The 24507-nt window shown below is 39.5% G+C and overlaps 1 protein-coding gene across 1 annotated transcript in view; it reads right to left on the bottom strand.

The window, feature by feature from the left end:
* NKAIN3 (sodium/potassium transporting ATPase interacting 3) overlaps positions 1 to 24507 on the bottom strand; it is a 534628-nt gene that overhangs the window by 142817 nt on the left and 367304 nt on the right. The window contains exon 4 of the mRNA XM_042254246.2: positions 9102 to 9299. Coding sequence (XP_042110180.1) covers positions 9102 to 9299 — 198 coding nt within the window. The remainder of the gene's footprint in view (positions 1 to 9101; positions 9300 to 24507) is intronic.

Genomic DNA, 24507 nt, shown 5'->3' with positions numbered 1-24507 from the left:
AACTCAGCAGTGGCCACAGGACTGGAAAAGGTGTTTTCATTCCAATCCCAAAGAAAGGCAATGCCAAAGAATGTGCGAACTATCACATAATTACACTCATCTCACACTCTAGCAAAATAACACACAAAATTCTCCAAGCTAGGCTTCAACAGTATATTAACTGAGAACTTTCAGATGTTCAAGGTGGATTTAGAAAAGGGAGAGGAACCAGAGATCAAATTGCCAGTATCCGTTGGATCACCGGATCATAACAAAAAGCAAGAGCATTCCAGAAAAACATCTACTTCTGCTTCACTGACTATGCTAAAGCCTTTGACTGTTGGATCACAACAAACCATGGACAATTCTTAAAGAGTTGGGAATACCAGCTCACCTTACCTGCCTCTTGAGAAATCTGTATGCAAGTCAAGAAGCAACATTTAGAACTGGATACAGAACAACGGACTGGTTCAAAATTGGGAAAGGAGTATGTCAAGGCTGTATATTGTCACTCTGCTTATTTAACTTATATGCAGAGGACATCATGTGAAATGCTGGGCTAAATGAAGCACAAATTGGAATCAAGATTGAAAGGAGAAATATCAATAACCTCAGATATGCAGATGACACTACCCTTATGGCAGAAAGCAAAGAAGTACTAAAGCACGTCTTGATGAATGTGAAAGAGGAGAGTGAAAAAGCTGGTTTAAAACTCGGCGTTCAAAAAACTAAGATCACGGGATCTGGTCCCATAACTTCATGGCAAATAGACAGGGAAATAGTGACAGACTTTATTTTCTTGGGCTCCAAAATCACCGCAAATGGTGACTGCACCCATGAAATTAAAAGACCCTTGCTCCTTGGAAGAAAAGCTATTAAAAAGCATATTAAAAAGCAGAGACATTGCTTTGCTGACAAAGGTCCATCTAGTCAAAGCTGTGGTTTTTCCAGTCATGTATGGATGTGAGAGTTGGACGATAAAGAAAGCTGAGTGCTGAAGAATTGATGCTTTTGAAATGTGATGTTGGAGAAGACTCTTGGAGAGTCCCTTGGACAGCAAGGAGATCAAATCAGTTCATCCTAAAGGAGATCAGTCCTGAATATTCATTGGAAGGACTGATGCTGAAGCTGAAGCTCCAATGCTTTGGTCACCTGATGTGACAAACTGACTCTTTGGAAAAGATCCTGATGCTGGGAAAGATTGAAGGCAGGAGGAGAAGGGGACGACAGAAGATGAGATAGTTGGATGGCATCACCTACTCGATGGACATGAGTTTGAGCAAGCTCTGGGAGTTTATGATGAACAGGAAATCCTGGTGTGCTTTAGTCCATGGAGTTGCAATGAACTGGACACGACTGAGTGACTGAACACAACTGAAGTGATTGTTTTTATGTGGGCCTCCCTGGTGTCATGGGAGAAGGCAATGGCAACCCACTCCAGTACTCTTGCCTCGAAAATCCCATGGACAGAGGAGCCTGGTAGGCTGCAGTCCTGGTAGGCTAGGAGTTGGACACGACTGAGGGACTTCACTTTCACTTTTCACTTTCATGCACTGGAGAAGGAAATGGCAACCCATTCCAGTATTCTTGCCTGGAGAATCCCAGGGACGGAGGAGCCTGGTGGGCTCCTCTGTCTATGGGGTCGCACAGAGTCGGACACGACTGAAGTGACTTAGCAGCAGCAGCAGCCCTGGTGTCTCAATGGTAAAAAACCTATTTGCAATGCAGAAGATATGAGCTCAATTTTTGGGTCAGGATGATCCCCTGGAGGGAGGCATGGCAACCCACTCCAATATTCTTGCCTGGGAAATCCCACGGACAGAGTAGCCTGGAGGGCTACAGTCCATGGGGTCGTAAATGAGTCAGACACAACGTAGTGACTAGATGACAACATTTTTTTTAACGTATCCTGCAGAGTAACTTTTAATTTTCATAACTATTAATTATCCCTGTGGTGGCAACAATGGAAGCTTCTGTAAGTCCACCAGTAACTCATTTGGGATGTCCTTGAAATATTATAGTTTTGTCCTTAAAAAAAGAAAGAGTTCATTTTCAAGAGTCAAACATTTTGGGTGGGGGGAGTAGGGTGAGGCAAAATATCACAGCTTTCCCATATGCGACTTTCTTTTGTGAGCCCAGTAGCACTTAGACTCTGAACTGTGGAACTCTCTCGTTTTCTGCTCTGTTGTGGTCCTTTAATTTCCTGCCTGATCTCCTCTGGTACCATGGGTACAACCACAACAAATTTGAATTCCTCCTCTCATGTCCATCTCTCCTAGCACAGTGCTTTGTATAGTGTAGGGGTTTCCTTTGTATATATATATATACATATATTTTTTGAATGGACATTGTATTGTCTGTTTTCATTTAGAAAGAACACAAAAAGTGACAAGATTTTCTTTATATGATGACTTAGAGGGGTGGGATGAAGATGTGGGGGGAGGTTCAAGAGGGAGGGGATGTGTGTGTACATATAGCCGATCCACATTGTTGTACAGCAGAAGCGAACACAACAGTGTAAGGCAATTATACTCTAAACTAAAAATAAGTTTTCTCTGTACAGTCTATTGGAGAAGGCAGTGGCACCCAACTCCAGTACTCTTGGCTGGAAAATCCCATGGACAGAGGAGCCCGGTAGGCTGCAGTCCATGGGGTCGCTAAGAGTCAGACATGACTGAGCGACTTCACTTTCACTTTTCACTTGCATGCGTTGGAGAAGGAAACAGCAACCCACTCCAATGTTCTTGCCTGGAGAATCCCAGGGACAGGGGAGCCTGGTGGGCTGCCGTCTATGGGGTCGCAGAGTCGGACACGACTGAAGTGACTTAGCAGCATACAGTCCATACTGAATTTTGTCTTCTAAAGGAAGACAGTAAATGTTTTTGAATTAACTTTTGTTTTCACGAAAACTGCCTTTTTCCAGCCCACTAATTATTCCTACCTAAGGCTAAAGAGGAAACCTCTGTAAACATCTGAATGACATTAAATTACCCTAAGTAAACATCACTAAAATTAACTTTTTTGTTTCTAATTTCTCCATAAGCCTACAGTCACAATATTTGCCTTGATTAATTATTAAACATATCTCAGGTTTTCTAAATTAATGGTTTTGTGCTAGATATGATTTCTAATCAAGCTTTACATTTCTCTGGTGAAATCATATTTAAGTCTACCAAATGTCAGAACTCACTTCTGTATTTAATAATCAATGTTTGGCAGATTATTTGAAACTAGCAGAGCAGTAATAATTTATGAAGGCCTGCAAACATGTCTGGGATAACCATGAGCATTTAGGCCTCTGGAGACTAAATTATATTGTTTGGAAATCATATGAATTTGTGTTTGGAAACATAAATGTCTGTGATGACTGATTAACATACAAAATAATGTCCAATCATACACATACCATTAAGGAGAATGCTACAGTATAAGAGGAATACAAATTTTAAATGTTTGCATATTTAAGTTATTTAAACCCATAATGCTGTGTACAAGTGACAGATAACATTAGAGTTAGATTTATGTAAGACCAGACATCTGATAAGAACCCAGATGTTTTCAAAACATGGATATATATATAATATATATATATATATATATATATATATATATATGTAGACAAAATGGATGATGAATTGCTTAAATTCCACTTAGGGTTTTATCAGCGGGCATGGGAGGTCTTTCTACATTTGAATTGTAAATCTGAAATATTTGCTAAATATTGTACACATATCTATAACCTAAAACTATGAAAAGTATCTATATGATTGGTATTAGTCAGCCATAAATAGGCTTCCCAGGTGGCGCTAGTGGTAAGAACCCACCTGCCAATGCAGGAGACATAAGCGACAAGGGTTGGATCTCTAGGTCGGGAAGATCCCTTGGAAGAGGAATTGGCAACTTATTCCAGTATTCTTAGGGAAGCCTTAGGACAGAGGAGCCTGGCGGGCTACAGTCCATAGGGTCACAAAGAGTCAGACAGAACTTAGCTACAAACACTAATTTTTCTTTTCACTTGTTCATTTTGATGATTAAACGAGTTTATATTTGCAAAGCACTCAGAGTAGCTCTAAGCACATACTAACAGTTTGTTAAATAAATTAAATGTTAACTCAGAAATAAGACCCCCCAAGGAAACTTATTTTTAATGATATTTGCATTTTGGGAGTGGGCTTCCCAGGTGATGCTAGTGGTAAAGAACCCGCATGCCAGTGCAGGAGATACAAGAGATGCAATGAATCCCTGGGTTGGAAAGATCCCTTGGAGGAGGGCATGACAACCCACTCCAGTGTTCTTGCCTGGAGAATCCCATATACAGAGGAGCTTGGTGGGCTACAGATCATAGGGTTTCAAAGAGTCAGACATGACTGAAAAGTGACCTAGCATGCATTTTCGGAGGGATACCATTGATAGGAATTGGAACTTATTTCAAAAGCTTACTATTTGACTTGAATTCTTATACTGTGTGAGCATACGTTACTGAGCTAGCAATAATATTACTAGCTTCCGTGACTAAGCCAAGTATTCTAAGCAGATGGAATAGATACTCGCACAGCCTTTTTTGTTTGTTTGCATTTTCTTTTTTTAATTTAAATTTATTTCTTTTTAACAGGAGGATAATTGCTTTACGATGTTGTGCTGGCTTCTGCCATACATTAACATGAATCAGTCACAGATATTCGCAAGTCCCCTCTCTCTTGAGCCTCCCTCCACCTGTTAGCCCATCCCTCCCCTCTGTCACAGAGCACGAGATTTGAGCTCCTTGCTGTATGACGCAGGGAGCTCAAATCTAGTGCTCACGCAGCTTTTTGAGAATACAGATTCTGTAGGATACCTTGCGGTCTACTGTTGTCATTCACCATTCTCTCTTGACTTTTAAGGTGTCTGATATGAAAGATAGAAAATAGTGATGAATGCTGATGACGGGACTAGAGGCAAAGCAAAGAACACAGGCATGACGGAAAACCAATTCTCAGGGTGCTCTGGTCCCCAGCTCTGATCCTGGTGACAACCTCCAAAAACGTTAAAGAGTGAGACTCATCACCTATCAGATATGAAGGAGAATATCTTGACAGTGAGGGCTCCAGAAAGTATGTATATAAAATCAGCTCCAAAGAGTTGAAGACAAGGTGAGTTTAACGAGATGTAGATAAGGTTGAGTTTTAAAGGTTTAGAGATTAGCATTTGTCTACTATTTATAAAAATGAGCTCCTTTAAAATATCTTGTTCAATAGTTAACATAAATATAATATGGATCTATTTAGCCACAAATAAGGAATCATAAAAATTAAAAAGTGTCTTAGATTGCATATTCACTATTACTGACTTGTTGACCTTGGAACTGGGCAGTCTACTAAGACAACGTGTCTAGTAATAACTAAGTGTACAGTAACAGCGAAGATGTAAGAGTGTCTCCAAATGATCAGGATCTTCTCTCTGGCTCCAGCATTTTGTCTGTGCATTCATCCATGCCAGTTCTTGATCAATGAATTCTTCTTGTTGTGTTTACTTACTTCAGGCTTTGGAATCTCTTGTCTGTTGGCCATTTATTCATTCATATTCACAAGTACTCATAAATATTTAGTGCCATCGCTCTGCTAGTCACTGGGATCACAAAAATGAACAGGGTTTAAAAGGACACTGTTCTATCCTTTAAAGAACTTTTATTCTGGAAGGTAGACAGACCAAAGACTCAGTTAAACTCTATTAACGGTGTGCTCACATGGCAGGACACCTGTAATGTACATCCTGGGGATGCAGGAGCTGGGCAGGTCTAGGAAATGTTCTCAGTGACACATGCATACAGCTATTTAGTATAACATGTGTGTGATAGTTACAAAATAGATAATTATAATGCCCAGTTGATATCATGTTATACTATATATCATATATTATGTTAGATATAGTGTATATATTATATATACCCAAATCATTATATTTAGATGAAGTCAAACAATACTAGTGTCATCCTATGCATAACTCTAAACAAACAAACAAACAAAACAAAATGGGTTGGGTTGCCCAATGGGGAGCAGAGATAGGGGATCCAGGCAAGTGGGGCCAAGGGTAGGAGGGAGGATTTCACTGCACACATTTTTATCTCTTTGAATTAAGTGAATGAATTACCTATTTATCTAAATATCTATTATTGATCCATCTAATTGTCTATTTAATTATCTATATAAACCTATCCTGGAACTTTCAGAGGAAAGATGTCTCCTCATGGACTGTGGCCAGTGGATGAAGAGTTGGGGGTGGGAAGAAGAAACATATCCATAGGTAGATTATTCAAACACTTCCATCTCAACTTGCCAGAGAGAGCTGCTGCCATGAAACCCTCCTCCGCCATCCTAGCCACCTCTGTTGGCTCCTCCCTGTGAACTTCTAGATATTCTGGCACCTCCAGCAATTGTAAGGGTAACCCTTGCAGCAGTAGGGCCTCTGGGACTCTGCCCCATCTCAGAGACCTTTGCCTGTTTACCTAGCAGTTGCCCAAGCAGCATGGGCTGTTAAATCTTACAACCGTCACCCCTTGTTTTTCCCCAGAAATAAGACTGACATTTTAGCACATGCTAAGTGACTGATACAGGAAGCATTTCCATATCACTGGATTTAAAAAAAAATCCAGGTTCTAATCATTGTAAACATATTCATATGAAATAGAAAATATAAGAAAACCATACGCAATCAACCACAATAATAATACATAATTATTTTGCTGTGAGACAAAGCCAGGATACATTTCATTTTAACATAAAAAAGAAAAAATATTGAAATTGTTGTCTGGCAGGTATATTACACAAGAGAAGTCAGAGATCAGCGGCTAATATTTTTATTGCTGGAAGGCTGAATAGTATAATGAGGATTATGTGTGCAGTGGACAGTTCTGAACATTTACTAAACTAATATGCCGAGGAATTGATTCATGAATGACAAGTACTTTTAGGCGGCAACATACACTTTATTTAGTGCTTTTCTCTAATGTAGTTTTCTATGTGTCAGTTCGGTTTCTTATCAAATAAATACTTTCACCTTGCTGTTCATTTGAATTGGAGTTACTATGGAGAAACGACTTTTTGATTCTACTGCATTCTGCTACATTATGAAAACTTGGAAATCATGTCATCACTCCACAAAATGGTTTAGCAATTTTCTGTGAATTTTTTTAAAGAAGGGGAATCTGTTCATATATGAATGATTCTAGAAAAATGTTTCAACATTAAAAAGTTCACTAAGAACCTTTAGAATCTCAAATATAATAGAGTACTGTTTCACCTTACAATAGGTTGAAAAATTTTTAAAGAAAATTTGCCTCCATGATTTTTTTTTAAATTCAAAGATTTAAACATATATTTTGCCACAGTTCCATAGGTAACTTCCAGGAGAGTAAAGAAAGACCAGAGAATACAGAGAGATTGATAAACATATATTGACAAGTGACGACAAACATACAGAAACCACGAATAATCAGATTCCCTGCTACATCTCTGAAAGAAATTCCTTATCATTGAGGTCCAGCCTCTTTCTTTGAATTCAGTGTAGAATTTGCTTTTCATTGAAGCCAATTTCATCTTTTAGGACACTAAAAGATCTTTGGAGTTTTATGTTCGAGTCTTTAGTCTTTCTAGAAAATTATGATTCAAACATCCCCTAAAATACTATTTTAGACCTTAACATATGTGGGTTAAAGAACAATAATACATTCTGTAAAGGAGGATAAGACTAGTACACTGATGGCTCCAAATGAGCCATGGCTTCTAGTATGTTCACCTTTCTAGAGGCCCCGCCCACAATAATGCTGAGCTTGATCACATGATTTGCTATAGCCAATGGGACATTAGTAGGCTTTACTCTCAAGAATAGGCTAGATAAATGCTTGCATGTTGGGCTTCTTTTACTGGAACCCAGCTCACTGGCTGAAGCAAAGCCTCTCAAGTTTTCTTCTAAAAGACAAGCCATGTGGAGGAGAATGCAGGTCAACAGCCAGCCCCAGACATATGAGTGAGGACATCTAGGCTAGTGTAACCCCAGCAAAGCTCCTGGTTGGAAAGTCTACATGAGTGACCCTGGCCAGTATCCTGTGAAGCAGAACTGCCTAGATTCCTCACCCACAAAACTCAAAGCAACATACTGATATTGTTTTCTCTAATTATATTTTGGAGCAGTAGATAATGGTTACAGTGTTACAAGGACTCCTAAAGTTCTTTCTGGAAATAATTCCAAGTCCATTCTTCATTGACATACACCTCTTACACTTCTATCATCTATTTATTTATTATTGAACCTGAATCTCTTATTCTGACTCTAACCAGTTGGAACAGAAGAACTGGAATGGTTGGTTCATGTGAAAAGCACTGTGAGAAGGACTCTATCATATATTGACTCAAAAAAACACCAAATCCTTGCTGGATCTCAAAGAAAAAGAATTCTTGATGATGGTATATATCTTAAATTAATTCCACTCCACAGTGAGATCAAACTGTGGGTGGGGCAGTCTGGTGGAAAGAAAACATCTTTAAGGAATTCCTAGCACATAGGCTTTGTGTGGTCCGGTCAAGTCATTTTCTCTCTATTTCTCTAAATGGAACTGTGTCCTCACAACCAATTTTAGGCCCTAAAATGTGTAGGACTCTCTGGAGGAATTTGCTTTCTTAAGGAATAATTATTGGAAATGCGAGTTTTACTAGATTGAGAAAGACATTGGGCATATTCCCATCCTTCTTTCTCTAGAATGCGTGGGCATTAGTAAAAGAGTGCCTTAGGAGTAGTAACTGTAGTAAAAGTGTAGTAGGAGAAGAATCCATGATACTGAATGGACAGTCACCATTTCTGGGGGACAGTGATACTATTTCACTGAATTACGTGGATTGCATCTCAAGTTGGAAACTACAGTAACTAACTGGTTCTAAAAAAATTGTCTGGATATCAAGAGGAAAAAGACATAAACTGCCATCAAGCATAACCAATGTTAGCATCATTACTGTTATTTCCATTGTTTAAAGGATGTTCTCTGTGTACTTATCTATGGCATTATCTACCAAGAGAGCATGGATGGAAGGTTTAGATACAAAATGACATTAAAGAGAGTCCAGATCCGACAATGACACAGATGTGATACTTACAGAGAGTAGGATTTGGACGGCACTGTGGATGACCTCCAGGTACTGGAAGTCAACAATGCAGCCGGTGACAGAGACATACGTGTAATCGTCCGTCATGCCGTGGGCTGACGGGGGCAGCACTCTTCGGACACAGCCAGGCCCGTGTTCCCGCCACCATGACCGGTGCACAGAGATGTTGAATGTCATTAGGTCTGTGTCCTAGGTGGGCAGGAGACAAGACAGAGAAAGGAGACGAACACATTACCTCACATCTTCAGCTTTCACCTTAGGAAGAATTTAGGATGAATGAAATTGCTGAAAGGGTTTAAATTCCAGGTACAGAATGACAAAAGACGAACCTAACATGACTGCATGTGTCATATGAATGAAATAGCTTATTTTCATATGGGTTATAGTTATTCAGTGGGGACACGTAATTCTTTGAATGATAACACTTTAAGGTTAGCATAACATCGAAAATTCAGAGATGATATATTTGTTTAAAAATTCATGTCTATTTATTTAGTTTTTTTATTGGACTATTGTTGATTTATAATGTTGTTTCAGTTTCTGCTGCACACCAAAGTGACTCAGCCACATGAATACATATATCTCCTCCTCCTTGAATTTCCTTCCCATTTAGGTCACCACAGAGCATTGAGTAGAGTCCTGTGCTATGCAGTAGGTTCTCATGACTTCTGTATTTTAGAAACAACATCAGTAGTGCATGTATGTCAATTCCAATCTCTCAATTCATCCCACCCTTCCCTTCAATTATACTGTCCACACTGGAATTTTCTTCTCTGTTTTCTTATTGCTCCATTGCCACTGGTATCACCATCATGGTACTGTGTACTGAGAGAGTTTTTTTGCCTGCGAGACATTGTTCTAAGCACTTTCCATATATTATGCGTTCATGTAGGTATCATCATCCTAACTTATAGTAGTTGAATAATGGTCCCCCCAAATCACATTTATATCCAACTCTCTGGAATCTGTGAATTCTACCTTATACAGCAAGAATAGGACTTTATAGCTATGATTGTGGTAAGGATCATGAAATGGGGGGATTATTCTGGATTATCTGATGGGCCCTAAAGACAATCACATGTCTCCTTTTAAGAGGGAAGCAAAGGGATGCTAGACACAAGGACAGAACAATAAGGTGACCATGAAGGCAACAGCTGGAGCGATGTGGCCACAAGAATGCTGACCACCACCAGAAGCTGGGAGAGATGAGAGAAGATCATCCCTAACACTCCAGGGGGAGCCTGGCCCTGGCAGCATCTTCATTTCAGTCCAGTGAAACTGATTTCAGACGTCTGGCCTCCAGAACTATGAGAATATACACTTCCATTGTTTAAGACACCAGGTTCGTGTTAGTTGTTGTATAGCAATCACAAAAAAAAAAAAAAAAAAAAAAATTAAAGCAGATGAGGAAAGTTGGTCACGGAAAGGAAAAATAAAGTGCCCAACCTCATTAATAAATAAATCAAAAGAACTTCCTATGTATGGTAGGGCTTCCCTGGTAGCTTAGCTGGTAAAGAATCTGCCTGCAATGCAGGAGACTGGTTCCATTTCTGGGTTAGGAAGATCCCCTGGAGAAGGGATAGGCTACCCACTCCAGTATTCTTGGGCTTCTCTGGTGGCTCAGACAGTAAAGAATCCTCCTGCAATGCAGGAGACCTGAGTTCAATCCCTGGGTTGGGAAGATTCCCTGGAGGAGGGCATGACAACCTGTCCAGTATTCTTGCCTGGGGAATCCTCAAGGACAGAGTCGCCTGGCGGGCTACAGTCCATGGGGTCGCAAAGAGTCAGATATGACTGAGCGACACAGCACACAGCGCAGCACGGAGTGGTGGACCCAGAACTTGATCCTGTGCGGTCTGTACTTCCAGCTGTGATGTGGTGGTTTCCCAGTCCTCTGTTCCCCTGCCCAACCCTTTACAATTCCTCAGACCCTGAAGGGAGCTGGTTCCTCCCTCTCTAGTTGTTTTCAGAAAATGTCACCACAGCCAAGCAAAAGAACAAAGAAGGCAAGCCTTGACTTTTCCATATCAAAACAGACTTCCAGAGACTCCTAACAGAGACACCTGTGCAGACGTTTAAACCTCAAGAGAGGCCTTTTAGTATCTGCAGAGTGTCAGCTAGGAAGGACTAAGGTTATAATGTTTTTGTCATAAACAATAGTTTAAAAAGAACAGACGAGGAACCAGACTCTTGGCTCCCAGATAAAGTAAAGATTACAGCTGCTGGTGTGGAGCAGGAAGGAGGGAGGGTGAGGATGGACAGACGGCAAGGGCGCCTACCGACCACAGGTGGTGGACCAGGACATAGACCTGCTGGGGAACTGAGGATTCAGGAGCCGGGGAGTGGGTCCGTTCCCAGCCTCCACTCCTAGCCAGCTTGTCGCCACTAGTGCCTGGGGGACATGTTGAGTGGGTACCACAGACGGCCCTTGTTCAGCCACTCAGGGGCCACCCACTGATCGTGCACCCACAAATGATGCTGTGTCCATACCTGTGCTGTTAGAGAACTGTCCTCACCTGAGTGGCGCAGGACACTCCTAAGTAAGCGACACTGGGTTTGGAACTCTGCAGACTTACAGGAAACTGGTGTGAAATGGAAGGTTCTTGAACTTCTAGGTGGCTGGTCCTGAAAACCAGTGTGGGAGCCCCCAGAGCAAGGACAGTGGCGGACCCTCTCGCCCGTTTCTCTGCTGTATGTGGTACCCACATTGCGAGATGAGAAACATTTCCAGTTCACGCTAGTAGGCAGTTTTAGATTTTCCTCAACTCAATTCAAAGTACCATTATAAGTATGCCTGTGATTAGATCAATAATAAAACATGTTCTTTTCCTTTTTTTTTTTTTTTTTGGTGTTGGTTTGCTACAAATATCATTCAGTTACCTTCACAGTTACAGCATTTTATGGATAATAAGACATTTTACATCATCCTGTTTTTATAGGTGTTGGTTGGCTATATGTATCCTTTGCAGTTACCCTCTGGAGGGAAAATATTATAGAAAAATAATTGCTTTCGCTAGTGAATTCAGTTTCACACAAGGCAATTTACCTGCAGGCAAACTGCACGCTACTCTCTTTGCTAGCCATCAGATTTAATCTCTTAGAGTTAGTCTTGGTCACTGCAGACCAACTATCATTTTTGATTTTAATAGAATTCATTAGGTTCAGGATAAATTAGTATTATCTCAAAATTCATAGCAATCTCTACTCTTTAAGCATTCTTACCCTTACCTCTTTCCTTTTCCTAATTCAGGACTGACTGTAAGTTCCTTTTAATATGGCTTTGACTAAAATTTATTTTACCCAAATAAAACAAAAGCAAATTTATGAATTAATAATACATATTTGTTACATTCATAGAAATGTCTCAGTGTGGTTCTCAATTTGTTGGGACTACAACATATTTATGGGCTTCCCAGGTCGCTCAGCAGTAAAGAATCTGCCTGCAATGTAGGAGACTCAAGTTCAATCCCTGGATTTATCCTGGAGAAGGAAGTGGCAATCTGCTCCATTATTCATATCTGGAAAATTCCATGTATAGAGGAGCCTGACAGGTGACAGACCTTGAGGTCGCAAAGAGTCAGACACAATTGAGTGACTGAGCGTGTACATGCACACACATAATATATTTATAAACTGTATTATTCTTTGCAATAACTGTATAAAATTTGAATGAGAACATCAGTAGCATCAAGTGATATTGAAAATTCAAGCTTCTTACTTAAATTTGGTATAAAATTTTACTACAAGTTTGTGTTTGATTTCTATCTCCATTAGCAGTTAGATTTCAAACATTAAAAAACACCTGAACACATAATAAACTCAATTTCCTATGAGAGGCATGTCAGAGAAAGTGCAACTCAGAAAACTGCAGCTTTTAAATAAAGAAAAGTAAATAAATAAATGCAGAAAATGTAGATGATTGTTAATTTTTTGACACTTTTGGTTATCATATCAAAACTGTCAGTTCTGAAATACACAGGCAAGTGCTACAATAATCTTAAAAATAATTACAAATAATGTTATTAATTGTTATTTCTTGGAAATAACATTCTTGCTTAAATGTTATTTCTTGGAATCAGAATATTATCTGAGAATTTAAGCATACCGTGGTTAAGAAAATTGACATAGATAATGGTATTTGGATTTATGTGAGTATATATGATTACCAAGGGACAGTGTGTAGGAGAGAGAGAAGAAAGATGAAGGGTCTGGAAGGTATCAGGACAACCTGGGGAGAGAGAGCATGTCAAGGTCAACTGGAGTAAGAACTTAAGGGAAGTTGGCAAAGCCAGAGAGGAAACACCACATACTGAATTTCCTGTTTGGTGGGCCAATGGGGACCTTACAAATACAATGCCAGAAGAGCGTTGGGAGTGAAAGGAATTGAGAGTATTGAGAAGAGAGATTTGGTGTTTTTCATGAAGCTGGGACTCCAGGTAGTAAGAACATGGGATGCCGGCTTCCAGGGTGGACAAGGAGAACAAGGGTCAATCCATATACCTGCTCACACTCACCAGATTATGACTTAAAAGAACATTATTCCAGAGTATCTGCTTTTCCCTGAATATCTACCCAACTAAATACTAAATGTTTAAAAGCCCTTTCATCTCAGTAGTGTGAATCTCAAAGTTGTTCCCATTTTCTTAAAGTACTCAAGTTAAGAAAAAAAGCCTTCTAGCATTTTTTGAGATGTTCATTATGAGGTAGACATGACTGCCCAGTTTTATTGGCAGTAAGTGTAGTCATAGTATTGGAACCAGTTCACATCCTGAAAAATTCAATATTCACTTTCTATTATAATAGCTGCTGCTGCTGCTAAGTCACTTCAGTTGTGTCCAACTCTGTGCGACCCCATAGACGGCAGCCCACCAGGCTCCCCCGTCCCTGGGATTCTCCAGGCAAGAACACTGGGGTGGGTTGCCATTTCCTCCTCCAATGCATGAAAGTGGAAAGTGAAAGTGAAGTCGCTCAGTCGTGTCCGACTCTGTGTGACCCTATCGATGGCAGCCCACCAGGCTCCTCCATCCATGAGATTTTCCAGGCAAGAGTATTGGAGTGGGTCTCCATTGCCTTCTCCCTATTATAGTAGACTAGTATATAATTTTTCATTAATCAAAGATCTAATCTCTCTCTTAGTCTTTGTTCTTTTAATTATCTGCTTTTTGGGTATGTGTTTAATTTAATTTTAGCTAATCCTCTCTATTTCTAGAAATGGACTCCCAACTACTAATAATCATTTTTTCCCTCTTCCTCCTTAGTTGTGACTGGAAGGGTCCTTGAAACCAGTTTTGTATGGCTATCTACTCTCTTCATCTTTTCACTTTCTTTTGTCATAAACCAGCCCATGTGGAAGTGAAAATGTGACCTTGAAGAGAAGTACACATGTATTTAAGAAAATAGATTTTGCTAAATTTTAGAGTTAGCTTTGAGTTTACATTTATATAATAAAATTCATGCCAGTTGAAACTTCTTTCGAAATACTGTCTATCTCAGAATAAGAATTAGAAAAGTGAAAACAACTGTACTACACTTCTAATAATTTTCTTTCCAGTGAAGCATCAAGTATTTCCAAGAGTACTGTAGATCTATATAATAAAGGATAAACATTGTACTTGGTAGAGAGGTTTAAGTGTGTGGAGCATATTATACAAAGACTTGGCATCAGATCAAATATATCAAAAACTCTATCTTATTTTTCTATATTAAAAGCAACTCTTAGAGATAAACTTCAAAGGTTTTCCACTGGAAAGTGTTAGTCATTTGCTGTTGCTTTCTTAAATAACACTTCCTGTAAGCCATGAGCATGTCATAATTATTTAGGACTATGCCACTGGTGTCGAATGTAAAGAACAGCAGAGCGAGGAGCAGACATTGATCATTTTGATTTTCTATTTTTCATCCTTACAACTAGGTACTTCTAGGGCTTTCCAATTGTTTACCATTGATCAGAAGCCAGAGGCAAAGCTAAGAGTAATCAAGCTTTTTGTCTTCAATCTTGACCTTAATTCCCTAGATTGAACCACTTCAGGAAGTTGTGAAGTCTCATCCATCTATTCAATGGATATGTATGGAGTTTCTAAAATGAGCTATGCACTTGGATTTAAGAGTGAACATAAGATCTTATTCTTGCCCTCACGGAACTTATATTCTAGTGGAGAAATTAAGTAACAAAGTAAACAATTGAGTAGACAAAGTAATTATACATTGTCAAAACGAATATAAAGAGAATAATGTGATGGAGAGTGACTGTGATGAGGCTGGAGTTATTTCATACAGGTGGCAGAGGAGGCCTCTCTGATGGCTGATGTGTAGGCTAAGGCCTGTTGTTTGAGGAAGAACCAGAAGATGTGAAGATCTGCAGAAAGAGTGTCACATGCAAACAGAACTGCTGGTATAAAGTTCATGAGATGGCAAAGAGGTTTCAGTATTCCAGGGACTGACTGAGGGTCCCCATAGATGGAATGAGGCTGAAATGAGGACAGAAGTGGTATAAGAAAAGACTGAAGTTACAGGAAAGAAGTTATGATAGAGGCTGCGGTGGTGGTGGGATGAATCGGGAGACTGGGGTTGACATTATACGCTAACAATGCATAGAATAGATAGCTAATGAGAACCTACTGTATACATCAGGGAACCCTACTTAGTGCTCTGCGGCCACCTAAGTGGGAAAGAAATCCAAAAAAGAGGGGTATGTGTGTATATATACACACAAATTATACACACACACATATGCGTAGCTGATTCACTCTGCTGTGTGCAATAGAAACTAACAATGTTGTGAGGCAACTATACTCCAATAGAAATTAATTTTTTAAAAAAGAGTCTGAATTTTACTCAAATCCAGGTGGGAGGTCAAAGACTGATATCACCCGCTTTGCATTTTTTTGAAGATGATTCTAAGAATTGTATAGGGAATGGATTTGCCTGGAACAAAAGTGGAAGATAGTAAGGTGGTTACTATAGCAGGTCAGGGGATTTGGAGAAAGATGGCAGCAGCATGGGGGAGCAGAACAGAGAGCGGAGACATATTTTTGGAGGCAGAAGAGAGTGTGGAGACGAGAAGAGATAAATGCAGGAGGATTCAAGCTTCTGATTGAGCCCGTCCGCTGATGGCAGCTCTCTGAAGAATAGGGCAGCTCTGAGCTATCAGCAGCCAATAATTCAACAGCTAGGAAGTGGGCACCCCTGCCCTGTAAAGGACAAAAATAATATTTACTAGTGTATTTTCATCAATTTGCCATTTCAAGCCATTTTCCTTAAATGTGGGTTAAAACAAATAAGCAATCACATTAAACAATGTTGGAAATAAGGATTTTTAGTGTAAGAGAAAAGAGACAGTTATGAGATCAAGGAAAAACAAGTGTAAATACTGTGATTTGGGAAACAAAAAATCTAATGCTCTTCATGTTGGTAGCATAAATTTTAGTAATATAGTTCACCATCATTATTTCTTACTTTAGAAATAAGAACTAATTTTGTTGTTCAGTTGCTAAGTTGTGTCCGACTCTTGGCAATCCCATTAACTGCAGCATGCCAGGCTTCCCTGTCCTTTACCATCTCTTGGAGTGTGCCCAAACTCAAATCCATTGAGTCGGTGAATTAATCTTAAGATGGATGAAATCAATTAGTTTAAATTTCATCCTGAGGTTACCTACCCAACTGTTATTATCATGTTCTGAGTTGAGGCTCTAGTACATTCAGTCATACTGCTAACTAGAAAAATTTCATTAAAATGGATACTGTTTGCATTCATTTACTTTGTTCTGATCTTTTAATTCACTCATTTGAGTACCTTAGTCCTAGAATAAAGAGTAGTTGATAAAAGTAACTCTATTGCTGAGTCTTTTATTTATATTTGTATGTGGATTAGCTGAATTTTAGGATTAGTACAGTTTTAGTTGATAAGTGCATATAGTCACTGTTTTATTTAAAGGATTAATATAAGCTCTATTTCCTTAGTCTTTGAAGGTTCGGTACTGTAGGCATGGCACTTTAAACATGTAAGTAAAATTGTACTGCTGCTAAAAAAAAAGAGATGCTAAAATTGAACTGAAAATATCAAAGTGTACTCACAATTTAAAATCACTATATAAAATGTGTGTGTGTTTGTGTGTGTGTGTGTGTGTGAAATCTGGCCACTGGAATGGCTTAGAAACAGTGTTACCCCAAAAGCAATGAGAACTTCTGGTTCATGTTCTCTAAAACAACCCCTCAACTAAGAAGAACCAAGGAAATTCCTTGGAGAAATGCTAAATCCAGCTGTGGTACAGAAAGCAATAAGCAGAGTGAACATTTTTTGAGCTAGAAAATTAAAAAATGTATGGGATATGGTACATAAAAGGATGTAGGAGCCAGGATGAGGGGTCAATAGCTGGCTAAAGTTGTGATAATTTGAACATTAAAAAGAATAATGATTGAGGCCAAGGAAACACACTGAATTAATGAAAACCTGTGATTCCATAATACTCAAGAAAGGCAGAACAACTCACTGGTAATAGTTAAAGGAGCTATATAACACCTTCTCTGAGATATCCATTCAATTTTGTTATGACTGCTTTACTAAACAAAGTTTATTAATTATAAAAAACAAATTTTGTTTGAAAAATGAGTGACTAAGGGAAAGAAGCATTTATTTTGCCTTTCCAGAAGGCACTATGTTTCAAGATAACCAAGTCAATGAAGTAAAGCTATATAACTGATGTCAGGTAAACAAAGATAGAAGAAATGAAAGAATTTTTTAAAAATTACAAATTATAATGAAACTATTTGATTCTTATAAGGATTTAAGGATTTGGGCTTCCCTGGTGGCTCAGACAGTAAAATATCTGCCTCCAATGCAGGAGACTCAGGTTCAGTCCCTGGGTTGGGAAGATCCCCTGTAGAAGGGAACAGCAACCGACTCCAATATTCTTGCCTGGAGAATCCCATGGACAGAGGAACCTGGTGGGCTATAGTCTATGGGGTTGCAAAGAGATGGACATACCTGAGAGATCAACACTTAAAAGGATTAGTGATTGATAGCAAAAAAAACCACAAAAAACAAAAAAAACCAACTAGTTAATTCATGTAGTGCCAAAGTACATACCACAACTTTATTTTTTAGTCAAGTACTACTACAGAAAAATATATTTAAAAATTACATTTCAGAACTTGTGAAAATTCAGGGGAAATTTTATGGCATTAAATATTCAGAGTAGAAAAGAAGAAAGCCTGAGAATTAATGAACAAAGCACAGTATTCAAAAACTTAGAAAGAATCACAAGTTAAGACTAAAGATGTTAGAAGATGTAGATACAGATTTAATTAACAAATATTTGTTATGTACCTGCATTACTGGGACCTGGGACTAATCCATGAACCAAACAGACAAAATCTCTGCTCTAGTGAAGCTAGCATTCTAGTACAAGAAGACAGACTATAAATATAAGCAAAAATAAAGTCTCGTTCATGTTAGAAGATGAGTGTTTATTAAAAAGAGTGGAGGAAGGACAGCCAGAAAGATATAAAAGCAGAAACTAATTAAAGATACAGCAGAAAGGATCAACAAAGCACAGATTTGTTTCTTTAAAAATCCAATAACATTAATAATACCCTGGTAAGGGTGAGCAAGCTTATATTACTTGTCATTGTCCAGCTGGCATGGTGTGTGCTTAGTCACTCAGTCATGTCCAACTCTGCAACCCCCATGGACTGTAGCCCACAAGTCTCCTCTGTCCATGGAATTCTCCAGGCAAGATACTAAAGTGGGTTGCCATGCCCTTCTCCAGGGGATGTTCTCTACCCAGGGATTGAACTCAGGTCACCCGCATTGCAAGTGGATTCTTTACTGTCTGAGCCACCAGAGAAGGTGGCATGGCAGCCACTCAAACACAGGACAATGATCAGTCATAAACATTGTAAGGTGGCAACATCTAGAAGTTTAAATAGGAATGCCTGTGATTCTGCTACTTTACCCTTCTGAATTTACTTAGCTGACATGTACACCTGTACGTATATGTAAGCATGTTCATAGCATTGTTTGAAACAGTAAAAACTTGGGAGCCACTTAAATGTCTATTGAAGATTGAGAAATTGGCATTCATCCAAAGAAATGCTATGTGAAGTAGAAAACTGCCTGGTGGCTCAGTGGTAAAGAATATGCCTGCCTACAGGAGATGCAGTTTTGATTCCTGGGCTGGGAAGATTCCTTGGAGGAGGAAATGGCAACCCACTCCAGTATTCTTGCCTGTAGAATCCTGTAGAATAGATAGAGGAGCCTGGCAGGCAACAGTTGCCAAAGTCAGACATGACTGAGCACGTGCGCGTGCGCACGCACACACACACACACACACACACAGCAGGTGGGAGAAACACAGTGAGAAGTTTACAGAAGTCTGCAATTTGCAGGAAAACTTTTGGTCTTTTAAATGTCAAGCTCCCCTCCTCTCATCTGTGTTTACTGTGTAGCTGTCCATTCATTAGTCATGTCTTATTTTATGCTGCTATTAACATGAATCAGGTCTACAGGGCAGAACCAGGGATCTCCCTGCAAAAACAGCCTTTCAAAAGCTGAGCATCTGTGTATTGAATGCAACCACATTTTCAACGCGATGAAAAACCCATTTCATGCCAGGGATGCCTCAAATATTATTTGTTTAAGTGTAATGTACATTCCAGGTACTGACATTTATGGCATGTATTTGCTGCACCTGACGACACTAAGATTTGCCTACCGATGTTTCTTTAACCATAAGGATACATTTTGTTTGTAATCTATGAATTTTAAACACCTGTAGTTTACTTAGCTAATTACCAAGCCCACTCAACACATCTGGCTTCTCTGTCTTTGTGTTAATCAATAATTATTTGATTACAATATTATGCCTTTTATGCTAATTAGGGTTTTGAGACCATAAAATTGTGCTACCTTTGTGCTTCCTGCTGGTACTAATGTGTTATATTTATAGTTTGTCGTATTCATAATTCATGCTGCATGTGCAAGCATGCACATATTTTATTTCATTTGCACAACAGAAATGTTTCTGTTCAATCTGTTTTTTGCTAAATTTGCCATCTGAAAAGAAGATCCTTGCATATTTTAAAATTTTGGTTGGAAAATTCCTTGTTTGCAAAAAATAGATGTTTGTTTTAATGTGATGAAGTGAAGTGAAGTGAAAGTTGCTCAGTCATGTCTGACTCTTTGTGACCCCATGGACTATACAGTTCATGGAATTTGAATACTGGAGGGGGTAGCCTTTCCCTTCTCCAGGGGATCTTCCCAACCCAGGGATCGAATACAGGTCTCCCACATTGCAGGCAGATTCTTCACCAGCTGAGTCACAAGAGAAGCCCCTTTAATGAGATAGGATTCTTTTAAAGAAAATAAAAAGGCAAAGTCATATGATCCTTCTGTTGTTTAGTTGCTAAATTGTGTCTGACTATTTGTGACCCCATGGACTGCAACATGCCAGGCTTTGCTGTCCTTCACCATCTCCCAGAGTTTGCTTAAAACTCATGTACATTGAGTCAGTGATGCCATCCAATGATCTTATCCTCCATTGGCCCGCTTCTCCTTTTTCCCTCAATTTTTACCAGCATGAAGGTCTTTTCCAGTAAGTCACATCAAATGGCCACAGTATTGGATCTTCAGCATTAGTCCTTCCAATGAGTACTCAGGGTTGATTTCTCCTAGGATTGACTGGTTTGGTCTCCTTGCTGTCCAAGGGACTCTAACGAGTCTTCTCCACAACTTAAAAGCATGATCCATTTAGTTCTTCCCTTTTTGAAAGGTAGCTGGATAAATAGAATAATATTGGTATTTTTGACCTGTGGATGTGGCTGCTGGTGTGGTTTAAAACCCTCAGCAAAAGAAGACTATTTTTTCTTAATTGCTTCCTTTGCTCAAATAATTGTGAAGGCTGGAAAGAGGCCTGATTAATTATAAACTTGGATGTGGTAAAAACCTCTCAGGCAAGTTCTTCTCTCTCACCATCAATCTCAAGTTGTAGAGTAACCATCTTGGACAGCTTGCAGGAGATAGTGTCTCGGGGTCTGGAAGTTTCAGAGACAAGGACTCAAATACAGCTCTGGCTGGATTTCCACTGTAGCTGTGCCTGGGTGTCAGCCCATTCTTATGCTTGGCCCTTCATTGGGGTCTTCCCATTCCATGCAAATCTTAATGTGTATATGTGTGTACATGTGTGCAAGGGGACCATTCATTTGCTGTGGGGCAGGAGCTAAACTGAGAATAAAAGCCCACATCTATCCATGATATCCATTTTGAGGATATTGTCTGTCTTTGTGCCTCCATTGATCCTCTGACATGACTGGGAAGTAATCACACCAAGTATGGAGATGCTTCATTCCGTTCTATTGTCTCTCTTCCCTTCATCTCAACAAGATTAATTGTCACTAGACAGATATCCCACTAGTATATAAGGTCCAGTGGCCATAAAGGACATTGTTTATTTTATCACTATTTAATTCTTTTGGTAGGAGAATAATATTTAAGGTTTTTTTTTTTTTTTTTTTTTTTTACCCTGTGGCTAAATCATCAGGGTAAATTTCTGACTGTCCTAAGAAACTCAAGGTGCTTCCAAACTATCAATCAATACACATTAGAATGTGAGTTCTTACAGCAAAGATTAATCTCAATAATTTTAATTCCCTTAAATGAAGTAACGACCACTTTGAGCTCCTCCTTAAAGTTTACTTTGAAACTTTCCAAAGAATTTGTTGTTCAGTCACTCAGTCGTGTCTGACTCTTTGCGACCCCATGGGCTGCCCTCTTTAATTTGCAGATCATGAGGACATATCAATTTATGTTGTCCTTAAAGATGGCAGCTACTCTTAAAATACCCAGCTTTTCCAAAATCAGACTTAGCTACACTTTCCATAACTACCTAGTTGAAGACACATTATATTATCCAAAGTAGAATATGGGGGTCGAACCTGTGTCTCCTGCACTGGCAGGTGGATTCTTTAGCACTGAGCCACCAGGGAGCCCTACTATATAACAGATAATTATATTAATAAATTTAAAGATCTCATTAGGTCACAAGAACTTCTTTGAGAATGAGTGCATAAATTTTTCCTGCTCATCTCTTTAACAGAAATGCTATTTCTAGTCTTTGTTCTCTACGCATCTTCGTGCAAAAGTTTCATATTTTCATCATTAGTACTTCATAACCTAAAAATATACAAGCTATATTAATCACAATATATTGATGAATGATGACCAAAGATGTTTAGAATTACTTTAATTCAGAGCCATTTATATAGAAAATGACTCACAGTCTGATATAGTTTTCCTTTAAAAATGATGCTTTGAGCATCTTGTCAACCAATGACAAGGCCTGATGGCATCTTAGTTGTTATTTGAGAATTAGTGTTGTTCATCAGAGAGCTTCCCTAGTGGCTTAGACAGTAAAGAATCTGACTGCAATGCAGAAGACCCAGGTTCGATCCCTGGGTCAGGAAGACACCCTGAAGAAAGGAATGGCTACCCACTCCAGTATTCTTGCCTGGAGAATTCCATGGACAGAGGAGCCTGGTGGGCTACTTTCCACGGGGTCACAAAGAGTCAGACATGACTGAGTGACTGACCCTTTTCATATTGTCCATCAGAAGTTCCATGCATACTGAAAGGTGTGGTGCAGGGTAACAGTTTGGTATTGAGGATGGTGGTCCAATCAATAACCAGAATATTCCCACGCAGTCCCTGAGGCTGAAAAATTCATCAATCAAGAGTTCAGCTCTTCATTTCTGAGTCTGGAAATGAGATACGCAGTTTTTGAAGAAATCTAGCAAGAGAAGAGGGTTCGATCCCTGGGTGGAGAAGATCCCCTAGAGATGGAATTGGCAACCCACTCTAGGATACTTGCCTGGAAAATTCCATGGACAGAGAAGCCTGGTGGAGTACGGTCCATGGCATCCCAAAACAGTTGGACATGACTGAGCACAGCACAGGGCACTGTAAAAGTTTGTCTGGAGACTTTCCAAAAATATATCAAATAGGAGAAGATATTTTCTTATTTTTACTGTCAAAACTATTATGTGTATAGAGGTGTCTGTGTCCTCAGTGAAGGGCAGTGTTCTCAGGACCATATCTAGCTGGGGAATAAGACCCCATATTAGTTGTGCCACACACCTTGCAAGTGAACCTGAAAGCACAGTTTGCCTGATCATGTGTGTGTGTTAGTTGCTCAGTCGTGTCCAACTCTTTATGACCCCGTGGACTGTAGCCTGCCAGGTTCCTCTGTCCATGGAATTCTCCAGGCAAGAATACTGGAGTGGGTTGCCATTTCCTACTCCAGGGTGTCTTCCCAGCTCAAGGATTGAACTCAGGTCTTCTGCATTGCAGGCAGATTCTTTACTGTCTGAGCCACCAGAGAAGCCCCTGCCTGATCACAGATGCACTGTAAAACACAAAAAAATCCTAAATTTGGGTAGCGGACTATTGGCTGACTTAAATTTTTTTTTTTAACTTTAATCAAAGGAGAATTGAAATAGTAGGACAGGCATTTGTACTCTCTCTGTATCCTTAAGTAATTTCATTTTCCTTTACCTCTGGAACATTGTCTAATTCTAGGCTATGTGCCAAGTAGCAGTACTATTACACTTTAGACAAGCTACATAAAATTTCAATTTAAAAGTCCAGGTAGTTTGAAAATCGAGGCAGCCTTCAGCAAAGGACTGTGCTCTTTGGCACATCTGCCTTTCCTTCATATTTTTAAAATTTCAGCTTCTAGATGTGACTTGGTGAGGTACATAGTACCCGTAGGCAGATTAAGCCATGAAAAAAATGGAGCACTTGTGTGACATAAATTCTACAAGGGCAGAAACCTCCCAGTGACCCCTTCCCCAGGACCTCACATTATATCAGAAACCAGGATGTGCTAGTCCATGGTCCTCTGCAAAGATCCACAAAGAAGGGAGGGTGGATACATATACCTACCAGATGCATTCTGGGTAAGGAAGGACTGACCACACATAACTCAGAAACTCAGAAAAAGATCTCTTCTCTGTGTCCAGGAGAACAGAATTTTATGGGGACGTTCAGTAGACCTAGAATCCATGGGTCAGAGCCATACATTATATACAATTAATAAAAGACAAAATTTGAATTATAATGTAATAATTCTATTCAGGATTTTTGTAGCTAGTGAATGATTTATAGCATTCTTTGTCATTTACTTTACTTACGACCATGAATTCTGTCCTCAAATTCAGAGACTTTAGAATAGAATGCACTACACAATGCAATGTACTATACTCCTGCAATGCAGGAGACCCGGGTTTGATGCCCGGGTTGGGAAGATCCCCTGGAGGGAGGAATGGCAACCCAGTCCAGTATTCTTGCCTGGAGAATCCCCATGGACAGTGGAGCCTGGTGGGCTAGAGTCAATGGGATTGCAAA

The sequence above is a fragment of the Ovis aries genome, chromosome 9, assembly GCF_016772045.2.
Source record: "Ovis aries strain OAR_USU_Benz2616 breed Rambouillet chromosome 9, ARS-UI_Ramb_v3.0, whole genome shotgun sequence".
NCBI lineage: Eukaryota > Metazoa > Chordata > Mammalia > Artiodactyla > Bovidae > Ovis > Ovis aries.
The sequence above is the reverse complement of the archived record's forward strand: the minus strand, read 5'-3'. Positions and strand labels throughout refer to the sequence as shown.